The sequence below is a fragment of the Harpia harpyja genome, chromosome 17 (genome assembly GCF_026419915.1).
Source record: "Harpia harpyja isolate bHarHar1 chromosome 17, bHarHar1 primary haplotype, whole genome shotgun sequence".
NCBI classification, from domain to species: Eukaryota; Metazoa; Chordata; class Aves; order Accipitriformes; family Accipitridae; genus Harpia; species Harpia harpyja.
Window position 1 is genome coordinate 27,668,208 of NC_068956.1, and position 25,971 is coordinate 27,694,178.

General features: G+C 41.3%; 1 protein-coding gene across 1 annotated transcript; it reads right to left on the reverse strand.

Annotated features, from left to right (window-relative positions):
• Positions 1-1,229: 1,229 nt before the first annotated feature.
• Positions 1,230-17,374, reverse strand: LOC128153275 (probable tRNA methyltransferase 9B). The gene is given in 4 exon segments (XM_052812412.1): positions 1,230-1,798; positions 2,241-2,518; positions 14,552-14,725; positions 17,221-17,374. Coding segments are annotated over 4 exon segments (903 nt in total). The 3' UTR covers positions 1,230-1,501.
• Positions 17,375-25,971: the final 8,597 nt, after the last annotated feature.

Here is a 25,971-nt window from a genome sequence, read left to right on the forward strand (position 1 = left end):
CGAACGGCAGCAACGTTTCGTGACTGCAAATTCTTTTCTTCACTCGCACAATGATACTAACATTTAGGGGGAAAAGAGGAGCACTGCAGAGGCGGTCATTACAGGTGGAGGAGACCGATTAGCCCCTCCAGCTCTTCCACCTAAACATACAAGATGTACTATGATAGCGCCGACATGAACTCCATGGGCGGAAATAAAGGAAATGTGATTACAGATATTATATCCAAATTGAATTAAAGCTGCATTAAAATACTCAGATTACTGTATGGTTCCATGCTACGCTGGAAAACATGATATGCATCTGCTACTGACAGACATGCAAAGAACATGCAGGGGCTTATTTCTCAGAAAACAAGTTTGATCTCTGACCTGCTGACTCACAAATCCACAGAAAGAAAGGCAGGAAGTACAATTACAGACAGATCTCCCCAGCACATAAATAATCATCAGCAAAGCAGCTGTGTTGCTTGGGATTTTTGTTTGTTTTTCTTCCAAATATTTACTCTACATTGCAACCTTAAGCAAAATTACTTACCTCAGTTTCTTTACCTATAAAAATTGTGTAATGAATCCGATCTTCTTTGCAAAAGGGAGATCTGTAGATAAAAGCATTAGCATTGCATGCTGATGTTAATAAATATTTTCTCAGTTGACTAGTGGTCACTGGAGCACTTTTCTGTGCTATGCTCATTCACTGTACAGATTTAAATGAGTTATTAAATCCTTCTGACTTTTCCTAGTTTTGCTGATAGGGAGAAAGACTTAAGCATACACGTGAAGCTCACTTTTAAAACTATTTTTTGGGGGGGTCATGTAGTGGCATATATGGAGGGAAATATCTTTTTGCTTTCCTGGCTGTGACTGCCACCAGGCAATGAAAAAGATCTCTAGACTACGACAGTGTCATGAATTACTGTCTCTGCCATGAAGGCTCTATACACCTAGTAATTCTCATAAAAGACTGTCTGTCTAGTATGACTAGAACTATCATATAGGCTGACAAAGTGAACTGTAATAAAATAGTGCATCTTTCAATTACTTCCCGCGTTACGTTACATCAAGTGGCAGAGTATGATAAATTTTAAAATAAAAAGTTGACACGAATGATTATATAGTTATAAATGAATAACAAAGCTTTTTAATGCACATGTAAAAAATAATCCAGCAATCACCTTCCAACTGTATTTTACTTATTTTCAAGCAACAAAACACAGCTGGCAGCTGTTTATGGAAAGGGGTCAGTGTGCTAAAATGCGCTCGGTCTGAAATAATAACTCTAGAAAAAAAAATCAATAGAGATGTATTTTAAGAACAAAATCAAAGAAAACAAAGTCACAGAACCTGAGATTTTCAAAGCAGTCTCGTCCTCATATGTCCCCCTCTCCCCTAAAACAAACCTGAGGCTATAAAAAGCTTCAGGAAAGATTTTCAAAGGTGCTGAGCTTTCAAAAGGAAGAAAGCCCAGAACTATTCTTGGTGCATTTCAGTAAGGAAATTTCCCCTAGATCTTCCACATTTCAGTCTTTTCTGCAATCACGCACCAATTGGCATGGTCAAAGTATGATTGAGTAATATATAGCTCAGGAATGTGACAGTTTATCAGCTCAGCCAGCTCCCCTTCTTTAAAAACGTGGTAGTACCTCAGCCAGGTCTGCTGCCGGCTCTGGGTGGTCGGGGTGCACTCACTGACTGCTCTCTGCGGAGAAGAGCCTGGTCTCCTTTTGTTCTGAGGTTGGCAGAAAGCTCCTTGTTTTGGGTGATGGTCTATTTTAAGTTGTTGTCTGACAGCTAATTCTTTCTGATGTGAAATCAGGTCAGGTAAACACACTCTGCTGCAATTGTGAGGAGTATCTGCAGGCATAAGGGAGCTGTGTAGTTGCTTGCCCTAATTCTGAATAACGACTTCTGAAAGCCTTCAAGCAGCGTGACATGGGCAGCACAGGTTTAACAGCCACTTCAAAAGCTGTTGTATTTTCAAAACTCGGTTTGCAATGTAGAAAAAAAATCAGAAGCGTGTTTCAGAAAGCTACGGTCTCTTCTTTTTTCCCTCTGTTTAATTCATTCAGCTGAACATCATAATTGCAGTATCTAATGAGCTCTTCTTGGTGCCGCTGATCACCCGCACCTAATACCGAGTCAAGTCATCTTGAGAACAGAGACCGTCTCAGAGATTTCTCTAACGCCGTGCACAGTGCTTTTTTCTCCCCTCCACGGGATGAGCTCCTTGCTGTCCTGTGTACCTCTGAAGTCCCGTCCAACTTACGACAGGGCTGGTTCAAAGCCAGCTCTTTGTCCTTGCGAAGGATTGATTTTTGTACTCCACGTGGGCAAGGCTCACCCGAGGAGCAGGAAGGAGGTGAAGGATTCCAAGGAACAAAGACATCTTGCTTTTCAAATCTTCTCCGGTTTTGCTCCATTGCCCACACATATATCATTATCTGGCCTCCTACTCTTAAGATACGAGCCGTCTCTTTTATTGCCCGCATGCACCTCTCTTCCGTTGAAAAATGGTGAATCACTAGAACAGAACAGATAAGGTGAATAAGTATCCCTCGAGGCACTAATGAATACAGAGTATAAGGACAGGGACTGGCTCTGACACACTGGCAGCCTGTGGTTTGCACCACAGGAATACATCATTTATCTTCCATTGTGCTACATGTTATTGTACTACCTCTAACATCTCGAACATTGTGCTATCTCCAACTCTAAAGAGTTCATAACACGCTGACTTATTTTAAAAACGCAGCAGAATTTAGAAACATTGAAACAAATGACATCTTTCGGATCAGCAATGAACAACACAACAGACTCGTTTTCTCTGTGAAAGGCTACCACTCGGTCAGTGGCAAAGCAACCTGGCCCTTTTTTACCCTCACCTAATGCTCATCTGCAGCCTGAAAGAAGCACTTCTGAAAGACCGAGACCATACATGGTCCTTGCAACAGCCGTGCTAGTGATCCTGCTGATGATAACCCATTAAAAAGGACTAGGTTAAAACCGCCTGCCCATTTCTTCTCCTTTATTGTCAGACGTCAGTAACAGCAGAAAAAATGAACAGTCGCTATCAGCCTGGGATATATTTAAATCATCAACATATGGGTGAAAGACACTTAGTCAACTAGCATTTGTCTACTTCTGCCATTAACAAGCATATATCATGAAAAAAAATAATTAGATAGTCCCACTCATGCTTGATAACCCCCCACACTACAGAAACATGCATGACGTGGAGAACGCCTCACCATTACGATGGCGAAACTCAAGCAGCACAGCTTTGCTTGAGTCAGAACTGAGTTTAAATTCGACTCCCATTTCAGTAAAAATTTTTGCCCCGAAAAGGGCCATTGGCCTTAGGCTTTGGCAGGCATTTGCCGAACGGCAGCTCTGCAGGTTGGCTCCTGCTCTCAGGCTGAGCAGCTCTAGAGCAATTCGCAACAGATGTCGAGGTTGATTAGGTCTTGGTGCACAGCAGGGACCTCAGCAAAGTTTCAACTACATCAAATGAATGTTACATGAGAAATAAGAATAGGAAAAAATTCGGGAATAGTGCTGGAAAGGAAAGGGCACATATTAAAGATGCTGAAAACAAAAAGCAATAGGATTAGTGATATTTATCCAACCATATATTTTCCTCAGTGAAAATGCCTGTACCGGTTTGGGCAGACACTTCTACACATACCACTTCAGGTTACAATGATAAACCATTTTTTGGTTAAGCTGCTGAGGTGTTGGTTTCCACAGAAGAATAACAGATCTCTCAAGGGAAAAAAAAAAGGTGCAAGCTTTCGATTGTTTCGAGAAACGTTAGAAAATGCTAGCAGAAGCTCTGTATGTGCAGCCTCTCTGTGTCTGTCAGGGCAGCCATTCACCATCAGATCCATTTTGCCTCAGAAAAAAAAAGACACTTTACAATTAAAAGAATAACAGCATGCAATCCAGCTGAGATAGGAAAACACTTTCCCTGCAATGAATGATGCATTCAGAGCCTTGGCGGCAATGTGAGGATCAAAAGGCGAGCTTTGAAGAAATAGGGTCTTTTAACATGTAGTTATTCAGCTGCTCTGCCTGTAGGTCTCACTTGTTTGAGATGAACAGAAATCAATTCCAAAAGCTCAGGTCTTCTAGCACTAGTGGAGACGTTGACATTGAAACATTATGGCTATTCTAATTAAAAAGGGATCAAGTATCATTTAAGAAATTACAGCATATTAATAAAATCTCACACTGAGCAAAACTTTAGTGTTGTCAAGATAAATTTGTCAGATAATTTTAAAAGCTATGGGTGATGTATTCAATTTAAAAATGCATAACGCAAAGAAATAGAGCATCTGCATGGGGCAACATCACACTATCCTGAAATCACAGATTATCACGTGAATTATTGCACATGATTATTTTTAATCAAAGCCAAACCTGTCAGGCTCCAAGATCACCAGGCAGCCACATTCACCTAAGGTGGGCGGCTTATAAAAAAATAATTTCTTTCTTTTCCTTGACATTAAATTCCTTGTATGTTGAAACTGTGTTTAAACGGAACAATCTGTACTGTGCAGTAAAGGTGCTGTTTCAGAGACGGAGCGGCTCACGTTAGCTGGCGGTGAGGCACAAACCCTCACCGAGGGCCTGATCGCAGCCCAGCAGGGACATGAGCCTGCTTCCCTCTGCTCCGGTGGGAATGGTTCAGATCTGCTTCTCCTGCAATTCCTCTCATACTGATGAGCAGATGGCACTGGGGTGGTATTGCATAGAATCATAGAATAGTTTGGGTTGGAGGGGACCTTAAAGATCACCTAGTTCCCACCCCCTGCCATGGGCAGGGACACCTTCCACTAGACCAGGTTGCTCCAAGCCCCATCCAGCCTGGCCTTGAACACTGCCAGGATGGGGCAGCCACAAGTTCTCTGGGCAACCTGTTCCCTCGGTGCCTCACCACTCTCACAGCAAAGAATTTCTTCCTTTACAACTAAACTAAATCTACCCTCTTTCAGTCTAAAACTTGCCCCTGTCCTGTCACTACAGGCCCTGGTAAAAACTTTTTCCATCCTTCTTACAAGCATTTTAGCATTGAAAGACCGCAATAAGGTCTCCCCGGAGTCTTGCAGTGCTAAACCCCTAGAACAATCTTTCACCAGCTGTTCAACGTATTTTAAGGTGATTTCCCACCACCCAAACACTGTAAAACAAGGGTCCAGATGCTTCAAACTGCACTTGTCATAACGACTGGTACTTGAAATGAAAATTAGTTTTGTCCTAAATGACAATAAATACAGAAGCCTGCAGGTGGTGAAAACAATATCAGGGCAGAGGAAACTCAGCCTGGGCTGGAGCAAACAGCCCTCCAGCACGGAGCTGTGGCAACGGGCAGCACCAGATATTCGGGAAAGAAAGGAGGGAAGAGCAGTGATGCTCTCTCCCCTTGCCTCCTGCAGTCGGCAGCCTAAAAGCTTCCTCAGCCACGGGCTGGAGCTTGTGTCTTATAGCCAGTGATGGGTCTGTCCTCCATGGATACTTTCTTGGACTCACTTGTACTTCTGATTACACAAATTCACATATCAAAGGAATCTGCACTTTAATTATATATTTTTTAGAAAAGTGGGTCCTTCCATTTTAAATCTTTCCCTGCGCTTCTCCTGTTGTAAGAAACTGCAGAAATTTACTCCCTGTTCACTAATTTAATATCATTTCTGGGCTCCAGAATGCTATCTCCCTCTCCCCTAGGAGCAGTATGAGGTATACACTTCTTTTATGGTACTTTTATGATGATACTCTTCTTTCTTAGGTGAAAAGCCCTAGCCCATTAATCTATCCTCATACATAAAGAGTTGGCACCTTTGATCATTATAAGGACCTTCCAGAGATGGAGGAAACCCGAATTTCACGCAGTGTTCAAGATATGGATGCACTAGGTATTTATCTTCTACCATTCTTCTGGATTTTCATTTTTGTTCCTAGTATTTCAATACTTTTTTGACCAGGTTTGAACACTGAGCTAATGAAAATGAGTCTAATGACTTCAATATCTCTTTCCTAAACAAGGATAGAGGGTACCACTGTGCCTGTATGCTTAGTTATTTTTTTCTATGCACATTACCTAGCATTTATCCACAAATACTTTTCTGCAATTTTGCACCCAGTCATTAGTTTCACAAGACTTTTTTTGCAACTTTGCGGTCAGTAATCCTGAATATCTCTATGTCACCATAAAGCAAACTTTATCACTAGCCTATTCATTTGATTTGTAACTATAAATTACATAAGAATCTGTCGAACAGCGGCCTTTTTATAGGTGCCATACACCTACACTAAGCATTCAACATTGAGTCTTTCAGCACTTTCCACGCGCGTCTGCTAGCATTTTACCATTCTGGCTTTCCCATTCAATTTTCCTTAGAGTTTCTTCCTTTTTGGTAGTAAACTTTTATGCAGTGGATTTTTTAAAGCATTTTTGTTCCTAGCAGGAGGTTTGGTTACGGTCACATTAAATTCAGTGGGAGAATGTGGTTCTTGCACAATTACTTATTGATGTGGGCCTGATGCACCGGTCCAGACTAATAAGAGTTGCTTCCCTTTTGTGGATTCTCAGATTAATTTTTCCAGGAGGTTTCATGCCCCTGTGTATCATTTACACAACCTACACATGGATAATTGTGGTGTCTCAATATCGTGTTTTCTGCCCTCATAGCCCTCACAGCCCTCACAATCTCTCTTAATAATCTGTGGTCATTTTCCCAAGTTTATCAGAGAGTTAGTGACACATCCTTATTATTACACTGCTCTCCTCTGTAGCTGTCTGCCTACTATCTTTTCTTCCAAAAGTTTATCCTCATGCTTTTTTCCACAGAAGAATATTAAGAGCTTTTTAGCTGTTATGCAACCCTTGTAATGAAAGCTGGAAAAACCTCTTAAGTTCACTACAAAAAGGGCTTTAATGAACATTATGTCATTATCGTACTAAGCAACACCATGCCATGGTGATGAGGACAAGTAGGACCACATTCAATTTTTTAAACATCCAAATAAACAATTGCAAAAAGGAAATCTAAGCACAAAATATTTGTTTGGGGTGAGCACAGGTGCTTGTCCAAAACTCCTGACAGCTCTTTGCAGCAGCAAGGTCTTGCTTCATGGATTAACAGTTGTTATAAATCAAGCATTCCTTTTCATTTTGGCCATACATTCCCCTAGCGTACATAAAAGTCAATCCAAATTAATTTTGTGCCATGTACTGCTCATTCCCACCACTTTTGTTTAAATTGAAGACTGAAAGATTTTCCATAACTGAAAAATCCATAATGCAATTTTAGATTTCAAAGGGAGAGGGTAAGGAGGAAAGGAGACTATTTCAAAGATTCTTCTCTTCTTCATTTCATAAGAATATAATTAATTGCTCCTTCTCTTAATTTAATACTGTGACTAATCCTACTAAAAGGGATTATTTAGACCAAGCAGACAATGCATGATACATTTTTTGTGTCATTCAGCTGTCTTCAGAGAACAAACCTGAACGCATCAACAACTTTGTCTGAATTTTTTTTTTAGAAGCCATTTTCAAAATTAGTATTTTAGGTCAGTGATTTAATTTAAACCCTGTTAAATGGCAAAAAGAAATCTGTGTAATCAGAAATTGCTTTTCTCTGTCAAACTTCTTTGCTGAAGTTAAATCCCTTCAGAGACATTTGGAAAGTATTTAAGGATCATGGAATCTTTATCTTTGAGACTCTTTTGTATATACTGTACATACACTTCAGATGTCACTTTATCTCTGTCAGCTCTAATAATAGGAACAATTACCACATATATAGAAGGCATGATTCTAAGTTAAATATGATTTTATTCTCTTCATTATGGTGGTATCAAAAATAAAGAGGGGAGGAAAAATACTAATATACCAAAGAATTATTTAAAAGAATTACTGAGTAAACTTCAAACAGTGTTTCCATTAAAAACTTTTTCCTATTAAAAACATAACTCATTAATTACTTACATCGGAAAACTCGCTCCTTCTTTTATTTTCGCACATTTATGGTTAGCATTAGCAAATGAGGATGCTGCCTTTATAAAAATCATTATAATTATGAAATTTAATTAACTTATTAAAGCCTTGATTCAGGAATATAATTATATGCTTAATTTTAAGCATCTGGGTAGCTACACTGGTTTCAGCAGGATTAATTCTGCATTTATATTAAAGATAATTCTGAAACGCTTGTCACAGCAGTGGGGACACCTGTAGCTAAAAATCAGCAGAAGAGGAGAATAAAACAAGGTCAGGTGGAGCAGTTCTCTTCACGCTGTTCCCATCCCTTGCTTTGTGCCACCCTCGCGGTGCCTGCTGCCTTTCCTTCCCTCCTGGGCGTGCTCCTACGTGCCGGGCTACAGGATTAGGCTCCCTTGGGCTTTTTGGCTGCCGGTTCCAAGGGAGGGTGGTGGTGGTTTTCTGCACCCAACAGAGCTGAGTGCTGGAGGACTGGGGCACGTCCCTGAGTATTGGGAATGTGGGTTTGAGGAAGGGAGGGAATCGAGCCTTTCCGCTTTCTGGGTGAGTGCCCGGAGGACTTGGCTGAAGTGGAAAGAGGAAAAAAAGTGAAATCTCTGCAATGCTCTGCTAGTCACCACCCTCCAAAGAGGCCTTGGCACTACGGATCTTTGTTTAGTGAAGAAGGTTTAATTGTGACCCAGCTCAGGTGCCTGAATGCCGTTCTGGATCCATTCTGGATCTCAATGTCTTACTCAGCAGGAGAATAAGCTATTGGTAGTACGGAGTGAAATCCCCGTACTCGGAAGCCTGCTCTCAGGTAGCAGCACAAACCTGCCAAAACCATCACGTGGAAGCAGCTCAGCCATCCCTCCTTTTGTGTTCCAAAACCACAGCCGTGTTGCTCTGCAGCCCGAGCGAGCAGAGGACAGCATCCGTACACGAGCGAGTTGTGCAGCCGGCGAGAAGCTGTCACCTCTTTTAATGACACCCAGCAGCTGGTCAAGACCTTGCGACCAGGTAACATGTTGTTAAGAACATGTAGGTGAGATTTAAAACAGATATACTGTCAACATGACGACAGCGATAAGACCACAGATAGCTAACTGTGGTCTAAAATAAATGATTGCATTTAAAAATGCTGAGCAGGCTGCTACTGTGAAAATTAAGCTAAATATAAGGGTGTATTTGGAGCTTGCACCAGTTCTGCACTCCAGTGACCTGGAGAAATAGAGGGGACTGTAAGGGGCGGAGCCTGTTCTGTTGTGATGAATGTTTTTCTAAGGAAAAAAAAAAAAAAAAGTCAAGTTTTCTGACCAGACCCCATCCTGAGATAACTATGTATCATCCACTGGAAATAAACAGGATATTTTTGATAAATCAATTATAACTTGCATGAAAATATCAATGCAAGGAACACAAAGCTCCTGTTTTAATGAAGTGAGATAGAAATCAGGCTCCTCGCTGTTGGTGAGAATTGCACCGAAAGACAACGCTGCCAGCTGACAAGCCCAGTGGCAGCAACTGCGTGAATGACGGATAAAGCCTGCGGGTGTCAACCACAGGCTCTGGCTGTCCTACGGAGCTTCTCCGCATCTCTAAGAATTCACGATTACTAACTTAGAAATAACTGTATTATTCACTTTAAATAACACACTAAGAGTGATGAGACCAAAGCTGAAATCAGGGCTTGCAGATGTCTCAGAAGAAGCAGAGGTACTCTGTGGGTGACACTTCTCCTCTGCCTCCGAGACCTCTTACGATATTCAGACTTTGTTAGTATTTTGCACCTCTGACTTCCATCAGGGAGGAGAGTTTGCTGCTGTGAGAGGAGCTGTATTAGCATTAGGCAGCAACTGGATACAGGAGAGTCAAGGGATTTTTTTCTCAGAAAGGCCAGGTGGCCTTTACATTAAAATAGATGCAGAAAAATAGAGGTCATTCATCTTCCATCTCCAAGGCAGGATTAAATGCTTGGCCCAAATGTGACCCAAATTGGTCTAACCTGCTCTTAAAAGCCTTTTCATATCTGAGGTAAATAACCTTTGCTGCAGGGTAAGATGATTTTTTTTTTTCTTCCCATGTCAAATAAAGAACAGCTTTCTGTAAAAATCATTTATGTATTTGAAGACTATTATGTTTCCTTCAGTCTTTCATTTTTTTCCTTTCTCGACTAACCAAACCCAATTCCTTCAGCTTCCTCTAATAATTCAGATTTTCTGAACATCAGTTATTTAAAATGTCTCCATATTGACTGCAAACTTTGTAAGGCATGGTTCCCAAAAGCAGAGAAGATATTCCACCTAGAATCTCAAAAGTGCCAAGTGCAGGCGGGTGACTCATTCTTCTGCCTTCCATGAAACTGCTCTGTCACTGTACTCCAGACAGGTATTTGGCTGGTTTTGTAACAGCAGGACACTACTCACACGTATTTGGCCTGTGGTCCATCTTGCCTGGCCATTATTTCTCACTTTGTTCATTGAATGTTTCCTTCCTGAGCATGGTACGTCCCTCTCGATGGGTTCTGTATCTCAAAGACAGAAAGCAGATTGGCTTGCTCCTGACAAATACATGTTGGCTGTTTCCCATTACATTAGTATTCTGTAGGTTTAAATAATTTATTCTATTTAAATTAGATTATTTAAATTATTTATTCTAGTATCCTTGTATAAATCTAAATTAGGCTGGCTTCCTCTTGACGTCCTTTCTTTTTTGGAAACAAGTATTATGTTTGCTTTTCTTCACTTGCTGGAGATCTTAAGGATAATCTGCTAGTTCTCAGTAGTTTGAGATTAATTTCATGATTTCCTAACAATTTGTGTAACCTAATTTATCTAAATATTCTTTAAGACATAATTTCTCTTTTATAGTCTAAACTCCTGTCCTCTGGTTAAAACTCTACTAACTTGCTGATGACTACTATTAACTTTTTGTAAAGACCAAAGAAAAATGCAACTTCCCTTGTCATCTGTTATTTGCTCTTCTTTCCTTTTTGTTTTCCTCTTGCTTTGTATACATTTATAAAACCTTATCCTAGTTCTAATTCATGTTATGCTGTAGTCATCCTGACTTTGGTTCTTCACACCATCTCTTGTAATTATTGATAGTGATGTTTTTTGATGATTTCTTTTCAATTTCTACGGCATTAAAGAGTTCCTGATGCTGTCATACCAGACGTTGTTATACTCTGCTTTCCACTGGGACAAATTGCTTCTTGTGCCTTTAACTTTGCTTCTTTCAGAAAACGTAATTTTTCTGACCACAGTGCCTTTTTGTTGGAAAAAGTAAAAAAACTGTTAGAATGTAATCCTGACTGATCCTTTGGAAAAACAGAATTTAGGACACCTGGCAAGTAGTGATGATATACCTATCATCTGACAAAACTCAGTGTTATGCAGAAATAACCAATGGTGCACAGAAATATGAGGTTTCTTTATGGGCTAAAGAAACTATGTCATGACAGCATTGCAATATTGTGCCCACATTAATTGGCACAACAGTGCAATGTAACTACACTGCTATGATCTGATACTAACACTTGGTTTCTTCCTGCTCAGCATCTCATGGAATTCTACCATAAAGACAGAACCTTATATAGTAAGGAAACTCTCCTGGACTTTTTATTTGGACTCCTTTTTTCCCCAAGAGACTCTTCCACCTTGTAAACTTTAAGAATTATACTATCTGCAATTACGCAGACCATTTTCTCAGGCAGTGTAAATTAGAGGACTAGACATGTTTATGTCCCTTAGGTTCCCCTTACTTTCTCTGTTAAATTACTACATTACTAAAAGATCACAGATTAAAGCAAAGTTAATTTTCACATATTGGTATTAACACCAAGGAAAGCCATTTGATGCTTTTCACTTCAGAAACCCTTTTTTCCCACTGGGATGAAGAGTCTGATCAGATATTTCATTAATATAAAATAACTTTATGGACTTGAGCATCTGACTCCTAACAGGAGAGGAAAATGTGATGTCTTCACCTTTGCATTTGGAGGAAAGAAATTACTTCTCTAAATGAATAGAAAAAGCTTCTTCTTATCCTTTGCCCATTTCAGAGTCCAAGAGCTCAGCATATACAAGATTTTATTAACACAGAACGTGACCTTTCCATATAAAGGAGAAAGCCACCTTGACAGAGGTAAAGCCATGCTAAAAAATCAGTCCTGCATTACGATTCGCAACAATTCCTTAGATAAAGTGGAAACACGAGTGCCAGTCCTCTTTTCATTACTGCAAGTGGCAGGAATCCTACTTATTTCAATAATACAGGAATGGCTTCATCACGCTAACAATAACAAAGCCATCAGTAAATGGCAATGGGATGATTTCTGTTGTTTGATGATATTAAATCTCAAATAAAATTATGCTATGAATACACTGGGAAAGTGATTTCTTTCTTAAGGCAGTGAAAACATTGTGGAATGACTTGTATACTCACAGGGCAAATTTGTCTCCTTGAACAGAAAGTTAAGCATTTGAAAGCAGCACATTTTAAACTTTTGCTGATATATCATGTCTAGATTTGTTTCTTGTCAGTATAGGTGATTCCATTCATGGAACTAGCAAAAATACTTCATTATATATGCATATTACAAGGAAAAAATCATCGAGTTAGGCTTGACGCTCCTCTTCTGCCAATATTTCCTACTACAGACCTGGCTTTAGAACACCAACAGAAATTTCTTGCCTCCTTTGACAATCCTCTGAAGATTAAAAGAGCACATGCTTACCCAAACTATAGTATATATGTACTATACTAGTATGATACTATATACTTGTATATATAATAATTCAACCTATTATTTGAAGCTTTATGATGCATCTGAATCATATTTTTCATCAATAATAAGGAAACACGATCATTACTATGGTTCATGCATGACCTGTGTTGGTAAAGGCTGTAACAGAAATAACTTTGTAATTTGCAGCCATATTATAGCGCTGAAAGGGCCACTGTCCATAACCACGCAGTTCTACCCGTTGCCCAAGTGTCCTTCTGGATTTGTCACCGATTCTAGCTTCTTGTGCAGCAGCCCTGCAAACACGGTTTTCAGCTTGCTGTGGATAGGAAGGTCTGTAGTTCTGTATCATCTCCAGCCCAGCTACTCTGCTTTTCTGTAGGCTGTTCGTAAGTACTCCCGGGGCACAGATTCTTCTGAGTCAGACAACTTCTGAACATTGCTACATACCCTTTTCAACAAATCTGGCTTGTCCTTCACTTCCTTACCCTGGATTTCCAGAGAATGCAAAATCACCCACCTTTGGGCACACGAAGGTTGTTACTCCATCTGGGCAAAGGATGTGAAAATCTAATAATGAGGACTGTTAGCTATTGGTCATGTTTCTTAAATCATGACTGAAAGATTTTCAGATGGTGTAGCTGAGCATGGTTCACAGCCCCACACAATGATGTACCAGTGACAATAATGCAATCTCAAATTTCCATCAAATGTCAAATGGACCTGGGCTTGAAAAGTAAAGTCCTTCAGGGCTTCAGGAAAGGTCACCCGAGACCTGGAGAAAAGGCTGTGTCAGGCTACTCACTAACTTCAAGAGATGTGAGGTATTAACATTTCACTTTGATTTAACAAGGCTTGGAGACCTTCACACTTCTTTGGTTAAGAAAAGGAAAATCAGGTTTGCTGAGCACTGTAATTTGTTTTATTTACAGTATTGCCCAACTTTTAATCAGTATAAGCTTAATAACTAACTTTTAAAAGGTGGTTGAATAATTTCAAGACTTCCAAAACAAAAGAACCCTCAAAATTTAGAAGAGAAAAAAGCAAAGGCTAAAGCTACCGTTCAGTGTCTGCTTTAAAAGTGGCAAAGACGGGTAGTTCTTCCATCATTAAGGTATTTTGAAAAGGGCAACTAAACAAAAAGGGAAAATCTTACATTTTAAGGCGGCAGTGCCACTGAAATAAGCACTTCTGCTTGATTTGTCATCGGCTTCTTGTTCTTTCTATGCATTATCCCCTGCTTTTGCTGAAATGGGTCTCTCTGCAGTGAAGCAATGGGTAACTCATTCAGCTAAAAGCAACCTTTCTTTTTGCTGCGTTACTTTCCAGCTGGATCAGTGTCATGGTCATCCTTCTTCATAAGCACAAAAATGATTGTGTTGGCTGACAAAACATGGAGCATGGGAGGAAAAAACCAGTGTTTGGAAAGGTGCAGAAGGATTTAATACTGTGCTTTGAATATGCTCAGTGTTCCTAAGCAAGTTTTGTTATATCTTCTTCCTGACAGAGCCAACATTTCAAATTTCTGCCATGTGGTAAGGCACAAACAAGGCGCTCTCCTGTTTTGCACATTGTAGTTTAGTTGTGATTGGGCTAGAATAAAATTCAGCTCACATGTGTGTGACTTACCCATTTTGCAGTTTTTCACTGACTTTGCAATAATATACATTCCTTGTGCTCATATAGATTTACCTGGTCTACACAACCCCAAATATTCTGTTGGTCACTGAAAAAACCCAAACCTAGAAAAGACTGTGATGCCGGCCTAAGTAGTTTAGACTCTTTAAAGGTCTGGCCTATAGACACTGGCAGCACGCAGAACTTACCAGCGATGGACAGGACAGCATCGGAGCACTCACTTCGATAAGGCGGACACAAGCTATGGCATACTGTTACTTCATGGCCTTCATTTCATGCTGATTCCACCGACGGGAAACAGTAGTCGCAACCCAGTTTATAGACTTGAGAACTGATGTGAAGGTATTTGCCGTTTCCACAGCCTGAAGTAATAATGAGGAGGAGAAAGAAAGGTGGACATTTGGTGTCTGTACAAAAGAAAATGTATTCCTGACATAAGCCATGATGTACACCCTTGACTGGCCTAATAGCTTGAAATTCTCCACCCATTTTAAAGGAGATGATACAATTGCAGTGGAATTCAGGTTATTTTTTACAATCACAGTACAATGAGCACAGACTGCTCCTTTCCGTCTAGCAGGCTCTCTGCTGCGTGACAGGAGGTGTTCAAGTGGGATTGCTAGAGAGCATTTACCTTGGCCTTCCCACCACATACAGAATCAAAAATATTTATGGTAATGATGCTACTGCAATTCTGCTTGTAATAGACTCAAAATGCTAACTGAAAGCATCATGTAGTGAGAGCACTGCACTGAATTATTCCTGTGTATTGAAACGCTGATAGACAAACTAGACTGCTAAGTAATTAAGTCACTATTAGACCAAACCATTAAATCCATTGTTTGCTGTTTTAACTGCTGCTAATTGCTGTCACCATGACAACAGTGGAGTTTCTTTTTCTGGTATCTCCACGCAGTTTCCTTTTCATAATGGATCCTGTGACATGGAAATTTACATCTTCCCAAATTGAAATACTTGTTGTGTTGAAATAAAGGCAGACATCTTTAGATAAGGAGGATTTTAATGTCAGCAGTAAAATGGATCTTATCTAAATTTTTGATAATCTGTTTGCAGAATTATCTGGATCTTAACACAAAGTGCATTTTAAAGTAGACTGTTAATTTTAAAAACTTGCCTTCCCACTTGCATCATAAATATCGTAGTTCAGATTAAGATCAGGGAGGTAAGTGCATCTGGCTACCAGTAATACCCTGTACCTTGTGCAGACCTTAGTTCACATCCTGTTTATGGCTATGCTTACATCAAACATTGAGCTTGGGTCAGAGCCCAGATTTTATCTCTAATTAATTAAAAAAAAAATTATAGTTATTTTGGAGCCTTCCAAATATTTAAGTCCCTATATTTAGGTTACAGCCACCCCATAGCACCTATTCTGAAACCCTGTGTGGGTCCTTGTGTTCAGTAAGAAGCCTCCCAGACCCATCAATCTGTTACGCCATTTGAACTGGAGATGAATCATTGCTGAGCTGCAGATAGAAGTCTGCTCCGAACTGCCTGTCTAATATTAACTGCTGATCCCACCTCCCAGGAATGAAGGAAAGCTATCCAGAGAAAAGCTGGGGCTCTCTCAGTCCTTCCCATGCCTGACTTCAGCACCAGCTGAGAAGAGGTGCTGTGAACTGGTGCCAGCACTTGGCTAATATCAGACTTGGTTTTCCAAGGAGAAAGAGCAGAAAGAGGTCTACCCTGGAGCTCTGACTGGAAAAGAACTCCAGGACTTTTTCTGGTTTTCACTTTTGGAGGGGAAGGCTAAAGTAGAAGCCAAACGACAGCTACTAAATATGTTTCCTCTAATCTGACACCAGAGGCTGCTTCCCAGGGATGGAGGGGCAGAGGAGAGCCCCGAAGGTAGGCTCCTTTCCAGCACCGTGCCACCACTCTTGGCAGTTGTGTTTCACACAAAACTCGTCTCTGGCCACGGGCACCACAACAGCGTGCCAGCAGCCTCTGCAGGCCAAAGCCCAGGAGCCAAGCCTGAGCTTAAATTACAGCACTAACAAAGCCCAAAGTCTGTGACATCAGTAAAAATTCAATGTGCTGGTTCTTCGTATGTTTTATTTGTTCACATTGAAAACACTGCAAAATCTGCCAAGGTCTGGTAGGAATATAGTTCCCAGCATTTACACTGTGATAAACTGGGAAAAGTATACGGTAACGTTTGAAAGATGCCCCAAAAGTTAGTGTGATTACTCCAACCCTCAGTCATTTTTCTCCTTCACAAACATTCCCATGCTATAGTGGGGAGACTACACATATGTGCTGTTGGAAAGGATTACAGGTCCAAAGAGCTATTTAGAAGTCTAGCCTAAACATGTAGAACTGATGAGTTAATGCCCAGACCTCATTTGGGCACCCAGCATGTATCCACTTCTTGTGCAGGTGCTGAAACCAGTACAGAGACTTCCCTTGTACCAGTTAGACATTCTCAAACCTTCAGGGAATTAAAACCTGTCACATATTGTTCCCTAAAGCACTCAGGACAGTGTCACGATACTTGCTTCAAATTGGCCACACCACTACATGTTGTAACAGCTAAACAAGATTTCAAATTCCAGAATTATCATACCAATACACAACATAAGCATCCACTAACGACATCTTAATAAATTTAGCTTCGGTTTAGTTGACCTACTGGATACTGGGAAAAGTAAAATTGTCTTCATATACCTGTGAATGGTGGAGCAAAGCAGGAGGCAAATTTTGATAGTCAGTCTGGCCATTTTGATTCCCCAGTTTGATTCACAAGCTCCAAACTTTTCTGCCACAAATATTGCTTGATAGAAAGAGAGGACGTACTGAGACTGTCATTAGCAATGTGATAAACAACCCCACTCACCAATATCAGCAATCAGGCTGCCTGGTTCCTGCTCTGAAATGAACTGCTGCACCTTTGGCCATGCCTTGTAGCACGCGTCATTGAAGCAAGGAGCAATTTTCTCATATACGCTGTGAATGTGGTCCCTCTCGAGTTGGCTTGCCTCCTTGTCCATCACAGGCAAGGCTAGGCTAACTCACTGGAGGCAGTGCAACTGTCCTAGAGAAAGGGAAGGGAGAAAAACAAGTGCTGAAACTCGTTACCAAAGTACATTTCCTTAAGTTAAGCAGTATGACATTGTTTATTTAGGAAATAGTATTTCCAAATACTATGTTGCCATTAAAGAGAAACTGCTGAGGCTTTTAAAGGAAGAAAGGTAATTTATTCTATGATTTTATACAATGTATTGTTTTCTTATATAAAACTGAAAGGAATTTTATGACCTACCACTCAATGTTTATTAACGTGCTTATATTGTTATACTTTGGAAGCTGTTAGCTTTTGCTTCATAAACTCTTCCACCCTTTTCCAGTCTACCCTTGAAAAAGTATTTTCTAAGAAGTCCTTTGTTTACAGACACATCTTAAAAACCAGTGACTGAAAGTGATGACGAATACCAAAAGATGTTCAGAAACTGAAACAAAAGCTCCGAGAGGTGTCATATCTCCTCCGGTTCATTCAGCACCCAGAAAGATCCATGCTTACAGACTTCCCATCGCACAATTCATTGACACCGTGTGTTACTGTGAACAAAAATCTTTCCAGCTTTCCAAGCATCCTTTTTTTCAGCTGTTCTGGACTGGCCTGGTGCACTGGTATTAGCAATGACGCCAGGAAAACCCTGTGATATTGCAAATAGCCTATGGCATCCTAAGTGATTGTTGAGTTCACCGTGAAACTTTGTACAGAAAGGCTGTAAGAACCGTGAACTTCACTGAACATACGCTGGCCATGCCCGGATTTCCATTGATTTATTGAAGATTTGGGCCACCAAGACAGGCTGCTCTGGCTCCACTCACACGCTGCAAACAACTCCAGGCAGAATAACTTCTCTGAGGCAAAGGTATCGATGACAGCACCTCACCCAAGATCTCTGCACTGCAGGCTGGCCATTAATCTGACTCCTGATACAGTCCTTATCTGGTCCTTATTTTCAAACCCATAAGCATTTAAAGTCCTATCAACTCAAAAGACTATAGTTCTGTGATTTCCTAGGCAATTACATCAAAGAGAAACACTGGAGCAGACTAAGCCCAAATTCGATCCTGCAGTAACAGCAAGAAAATAACTCTGGAGGTGTTGTTATGTCATTTATTAATCTGAAAAACTGTGCAAGGATTAAATCCTGTAGCCTTTGGTGTCTTCTGTCATATCAGATACTCACTCAGCATCACTGGGAAATTGCCCAGACCGCAAGTTTCCTGAATATCCTGCTTAGATCAAAGTGATGACAAGTATTGGAGTGGGGTGAAGAAATTCTTTGGAAGATCATCATGTTCTCTTAATTATATGTGTTGCTAAATAACAGCCACTTTAGAAACACAGATAATAATAAAACAAAAAGACAATGAAAGTGAGTTGCATTGGTTTAGTCCCTCCTGCACTGCAATGCATATCTTTTTATTTTCCAGTGAGATTTAAGGCCATCACCTTGCAAGCACTTACACAGGTGCTTAACTCTGTGTGTGCAAACAATAGCACTGACTGTATCCAGTGGGGATATTCCAGGCACAGAGTTCACCACATGCGTTAGTGCACACAAGACTGGCTCTCCAAGGCAGAGGGATTTTTTTCGTATTGTTCTTCATTATAACCAAACTCCGCTGTAGAAACTAGTTTTTAAAAAATACCTTCAGAAAAACCCTGGCTGAAATAGCTGAAGTGCTCTACTGGGGATCATTTCAAGAGGAAGCTGATGTACTATCAAATACACAGGGAAAGGCAGAAGGAGGAGAGAGGAGAGGGAAATTGTTCTTTGGAAAAGCTGCAACATCATTTCAAAGCTTTGCTATTGCTTCATTTGACAAGAGGAAATAATAACTGGTGAATTGATGTGAGATCACAGGAGTGAGAACAGAGCTGTTTCTGTTTAATTCCAGGCTTACAGTCAGGATAGCTCACTTAGAGGCAGAGGGACAGCCTGGAAGTTGCTACCAGCTTGAGACACTTAATTACCAGGAAAAGAAGGTGCATATGAAAGCACCTAGAAGACGAACCACATAGTAAGACACCCTTTCAAAGTAAGGCAAAAAAAATGCTTAAATACAAAAAACCCACCACAAGTTGTGTGTAAAACAGTGCCTCCTCTGGAACAGGAGCAAAAAAGATGTAATGGGCTATGATTAAATCCCACTTAGAATTAAGAAAGACACAGCATCTTCTGTTTTAAAACGGTAGCTCCAAGAGTGGGGGCAATGGTCTGACTCTCTGAAATTTAGAAGTCCAACGCTGCAAGGCACTATCAAAATAAATTTTCTACATGGTTCTTAGAAGAAAGTACCACTTCGTGGAGGAGGCTGGAGGAAGAGACCAGTCAGGTTGGTCCCCAGCAACCACCAGCAGCCACGCTATGGACATTTCTGCCTAGAGGAGTCCAATGAATGCCCATCTCCTACATTTACCAAGCCATAAACCACAAAATGCTTGTTGACACTCCATTTAATGCTTTTAGTACAACAGACTGAAAACCATAAAAAATAAAGTGCACCAGAGGAAGAGAGCAGAGAGACGTTTGAGGGCACAGCTACCACGTTTACTAAGTAAAATTGTTCAGACAATCTTAGGAAGCTGGTTATGACCCACATTGCAGAAACAAGAAAAAAAACAAAATCAAAAAGCAAACAGGGATGCCCACCAATCTAGCCTGGGGGAAAAAAAATTCTGGGGGATTGACTCAGGTTCAAACATATGATTTATACATGCCAATTTGAACCTCAGACATTCCAGTTTCTCTATCATCCCCAACATCCTTTCTCTAGTCACAGGGAAAGCCAGAAAATGACTTGGAAATTAAGCTATGCATCAGGAAAAAAGAAACATTTTCTGCCCAACACAAAATTGGATATTTAGTGCTGCAAATGTCACACAATGGCATTTTACATTGGTGGTGTTTGCTTTCTTGCATAACAAAGGCTTTGGGGAATGCAGATATTTTCTTCTGAGTGCACTCACCCCTACCTTTATGCAAATTAAAAAAAAGTAAATCTATTCACCCAGGGCTGGCAGGAAAGCAAAACGAAGAGGTACAGAGCAGCAGTTCAGCCTGACTGCCTGTCACCTAACCTTAAGCTAAATTTGACACAACTTGATTGAAAGTGAAATTAAATTTGAGTTTAAAAGCCATTACAAACTTCTGAGTTCACAAGTGATTATCAACTTCCCGAACACTGTGAAGCCTCCGACTGTTCGTGCGGGACGCGAGCCTCGTGCAGGCTGTGCCCTGTGCTTTGGGGAGCCCTGAGAGCCCGCAGCATCGCTCCCGTGGGGGTACCCCAGGCAGCTGCTGGAGGCGGCTCCGGCTCCCAAATCCAGGGCAGGAGCTCATCCTCTGGCTGCGGCGTGGCAGCCTCTGCTGTGTTAAGGGTGCCTTAAATTTACCTTTGAATTTAAAAAGAAATCATTTGGGAGGAGAATAGGCTTTCTAATTCTAAATAATTTCATTCTTTGGGTAATACCCAATGATGTCAGTTTAACTCAGCTGCTCCGTGGTTCAACCTAATAGGAGAGAATAAACTGATTTGGTAATAAGCTTGGTTTTGACAGGGAGAGTCTTCTAGAAGGACGTGGCATCCGAGAGCTCCCAGATGTAATGAGTAATTCCGAATTTAAAAAAAAAAGCCTATTCTTTCCCTCTGCCCCCATAGCACTTGCAGCTGAGGAGGCAATTGCAGGAGCGGGCTGCCCGGGACTGTGCAGCGGCTCTCACCAAGCTCGGTGAGTTGAGGGCAGCTCTGCCGGCGTCCCTCCAGCCCCTCTGGAGCCCCATGCACGTGGGCCAGGCCATGGGAGAGCTGGTGGGAGCACAGGAGAAACGGGGCTGGCTCGGAGACGCGTCCTGATGCCATCGAGCCCTCCCTGCCGCCGGCCGGAGAGGTAAAACTGGAGCTGCCGAGCTGAGCTGGGCTTCTTCAGAAACGAAATTAGCTTAAGTCTTGCAGTAATCAGTGCCAGCAAATGACAGAACGGCTGGTCCGTCATAGCTGAAAATCCAAACCGACAACTCCAGGAACACACTGTTTCTAATACCTATGAAAGAGATGGCGGTGCTTTCCTCCCCTCGGTTAAGTGAGTATTTTTGTGATGATACATTTGGAAAGCCTGCTTAATCCTTCTCCCTCTCTGCATCCCCTGCACCATCACCATTCCCACCTTACACACAAACATGACATTGTGACTGCATTGAAATAGCTTCTCTGTGAAGTGCCTAATCTGTGAGTGAAACACTGCAAATATTCAGCTGGACCTTGGCAGGGTCCCTTTGGGGACCTTCAGCAAATTTGTTCTTCCACCAGCAGCACCAGCCACAACAGGAGCACTCTGCCAGTCAGACTAACAGCCCCTACCCCTGTGAAGCGGAAAAGAAAAGAAGAGAGGAGAAACTGTAATATCGGCCTTAAAGCCCTTGAACGACGGTTCCCATGAGGTATCAGGATCTGGAGAAGGACTGATTAACAGAAGGAGAAATGCAATATGGGGCACAGAGGGGCTAGGAGAAAAGGAGAAACGAAAGAAGCTAGATGGGAAGCAAATGATAAAAGGGAATTTTATAAATAATAAAGAGGGAAAATGAAGGGCAAGGAAGCAAACGAAAAGCAGGAGAAAAAAACTGAGAAAAAGAAGAAAGGATAAAAAAGCAGACATGTAGAGAAACTCCAGGTTAGTATTTTAATTAGTTGGCCTCGCTGCATTTTTCCCAGATACCATCATGCACGGGCACAGCATCACAATTTGACAGTTAATCAGCCATTTGGGGATTCCTCATAACGGTGTGTTAATATTACCATAGCGCGGTGAAACCTTCGCACAGCCTCCCAGTTCCCGCAGTGCATCCTCCTGGCCTTATCCTCACCTTTTACAGGGCTGAGAGGCAGCAGAGCTGCATCTTTTCCCCCTTCCTAAAGCCACCAGCAACCACAGCGTAAGGTCGGTATGTGCCTGTCTGAACTCCCCCGCGTTGCAGGTGCTGCCGGGGAGGTGGTTACATGCAGAAGAGAAGCGGGAAGGGAAAACTAGAAGGGAAGGATGGGATTTGTGAGACTGAGCCAGCGCTTACTCAGAAAAAGCCACAACTTTTGGAAAATGTGACACGGGGACATGTTCACCTAATCCAGGAAATGAACCCTGAAGGGCAGCCTCACTAATTGCCAGTAACCAATACTACTCCCAGCGTTGCAGGAGCGGGCAGGGAGAGAAGCCTGCTGGGTCTTTACCCAGCCTATTTTGAAGGGAAAATGAGGGTAAAGCTAACTCCGGAGGGGAGATGGTGGTGCTTCCTGGGTACCCCCATAGAAAGCTGGAATGTGGAGCCTCATCCATAGTCCTGGAGTCTGGAGTGCAACCCAGCAGCAAGGATGGATGCAAAGGAAGAACTTTATGGCCCTACAGGCTAGAGAAGGTGCTGAACCTTGGAGACTTGAGCTACACACTGTTACCCTCCGTGACTTTCAAGATTTGAACTTTGGTCCTGATATAAAAAATAATTTTACCAGTACTTCTGTAATGGAGGCAAAACATGTTTAGGGAATTTGGGACACTGAGTGTTAAAATAAATATTAACCCACTTTGCCTTAAGTATCAGAACTAGGTTCTTGGACTGCTGTTTTGTTTCCACGGTGGCTGCACCACCCTGACCTACTCAGGCATAACCAGTCATAAGATTTTCCTCTACCTGTTCTTGTTGCCTTCACAGATGGACAGAAGATCTCATCCTGCTCACTAGCTCAGACTGCCACGATACAGTCTGCTGATCCCAGCCTTTTGGAGGTGTAGCACTACAACACATCTTTTCCTAGGGACCCCTCGCAAGTCTTTAAGTAAACACAATATATGGAAGGAACGACGTCCGTCTCACGGCAAAGGAGGAAAGAAACAAATTTAGAGCCTGAAAAATAACAAAAGCAGCCCTCTTCCCCTAGTTCTAATGTGGAAAGAAAATGAACTTCACAGCATTTGAAAAACTACTGGTGGAGTGGAGATGTCACTTCTAGAAGCTGTGCTGCTGTGCCGGTTACAGCTTACTCTCCTCAGCTGCAGTTGTGACATGAAATTCATGTCTTGCCCAATTCATCTGACATCCGAGGAGAATTTTTACAAACACATGTTGGCAACAGCTATGAGTAATAAACCAAGCTTACATCACCATCACAGCTCGCTCTTCCTGACATGGACCTGTCACTGGAAGGGCGGCTTAAGTAATAAAACTTCCCTTGGAGATGGATCTGCGCATCCCTGAGAATGTTGATGCTGCTCAGGGGGTATCACCCTAAGTGGGGGCAGAAGAAAATTCCCCCCAAAGAAGAAGACCAACCCTGCAAACTCTGGTTTGAGTCACTGGCAAACTTGCTTGTAAGTGCACCCCTTTCATAGTTTATGAAATAACCTTTTAAAACTATTATCTCCTTCCATGTTACAGCACTGAGACAGCCTCTTAGTAACAGCTACATGGGAAAACAAAGGCAAATATCATGACATAGCTTACTTACGGTACGAAGTGTACATGCAAATCCATAAAGTAATCACACTTGGTGATTTTTCTCCTATCTAAGAATAAGACATGCCTGAGACAGTGAAATAGTAATTGGATTATGCTGGATTGAATGTTTTAGTGCTGCTTTATGCCATTATAAAATTGACATGATTATACAAATGGAAAGCATAAAATCGGAAGTATTAAACTGAAGTTCTTGTAAATTTAGTACTTCCCTCTCCCTGCTCCAGAGATCTTAAAAAAATATATATTTCTCTAAGTTGCATTATAGCCAAATCCTCCCCCCCCCAAGCCTGAGGTACTAAGAAGAGACTGTACCTGGGCACAAAGAGGAGGAAACATTTCCAGCACTGTGCTTAAGGTTTTATGCACACAATTTCCATTAATCGAGCTAATATTTACACTCAGAATTTCAACCTTGAAGAAGTGAATTATATTCAGAAAGATAACAGTTTATAAAAAAAATTCAATAACCAATGGACTGCATTTTCATTTTCAATGTTTTATTTAAAGAGTTATTTAAGGGGAAGAAAATAATAAAATGAGCCTCTGGCCACTGAAGACTGAATCATTTTATAGATGTAGATGCAGTTAGTCAGCTGAACAAAACAGTACATGACACCATTTTACAGTTCAGGGACTGATGGGAACAGAGACATCATGTAAAATAATTTTCAATTTATAACTTCCTCTTTAATAACAAAGAAACAAACCAAAAAAGCAAACTATGAACAAAGGCAAATAACCAGATAGTCAAGAAAACACACATTGACCACAGCCCAGTGAGCTGACTGTTGCAATGAGAATTCCTAAAAAAATTTCAATAATCTATGGTATTTTCAGAGAAAAGCATGGTTTCAACACTTCCTTTTTGCAAAAACTCAGATAATTTCCTGAATGCAAACCAGTACTGGGATTTATGATTTGCAGCATGCAAACAAAAGAGATGCAAACACCTGAACATGCAGCTGTAACACTTGCACTGGAATTAACCGGTCACCAGGTATTTTTTGTAGCAGAGCAGCAGGCACGCCATCTTGATATAAGCAAGTCAGAATAAATTGCTTACACATTGTTAAGTCTGAAAAGTCTAATAGTCTGTTCAAAGTAGCCCTTATGTGCTTGGAAATATGTGTGCTTGTACTACCGTAATCACTACACTTTTCAGTTTGGGTTAATAGACACAGAAAGTTCCTACTCTGTGCTTTTCCATCCTCACAGACCCTACAGTTACAGTAAGGATCCTGAGTAAAGATAGATTTTATAAAAGGGTCTGAAGAGGGTATAAACAGGCTTGCTTAGGTTTTATTTAATAGAGAATCCAACATGGGTACATCTCCCATGGGGAATTTTTTTCCAAGGCATCACTGAAGTATCACATCTCAATACTTTTGCCTGTTGCTCTGGAGTAAAGGAGACGATGCAGTGGAAGAATGGGACTGGCAGCCTGCCTAGCTCTTAGAAATCTCTGTGAAACACATTGGCCTTCATGTAGACCCTGGCACACAAGATGATGGTAGAGCGTGGGCAATGCAGATGGACTTGCGAGATTCCCTACTGACATGAAGTTACGCTCTGTTATTCCTCTTTCTCCTCCCCAGCTTGGGCTCAAGGCAGCAACAAAAGATGGGTTAAAATGCTAGTTCACATGGGAATAGCTCAAGCATCTTCATTAATGTAGCTGACAATGAACTAGGCAGGAAAATATTGCCAGTTGCTTGTATCAGTGACTTTCTCTCCTGCATCTCCAAGTGATGGGTTTCACTTCCCTCATGTACAAAATCAGACCCTTCACTTGTTAATACTATTACATCCTTGCTCTACTGCTATAAATGAGCACTGCCATCTGTGCCTGGTAACCCTTCCTTGCATGTGTCCAGCATCCCCTTACAAATCTGTGTTTTTCAGATAGAAGCAATCTATAGTAGCACTGGTCATCTGCACTCTAACGCGTGTCATCTGATCCTTGTTTATTTAATAAAGAAATTGTATTTGGAAACCACTGGCAGTAATTCAACAGTGAAGGACTATGGATTTAAGTATTATGGATTTACGTAAGTAGAAAG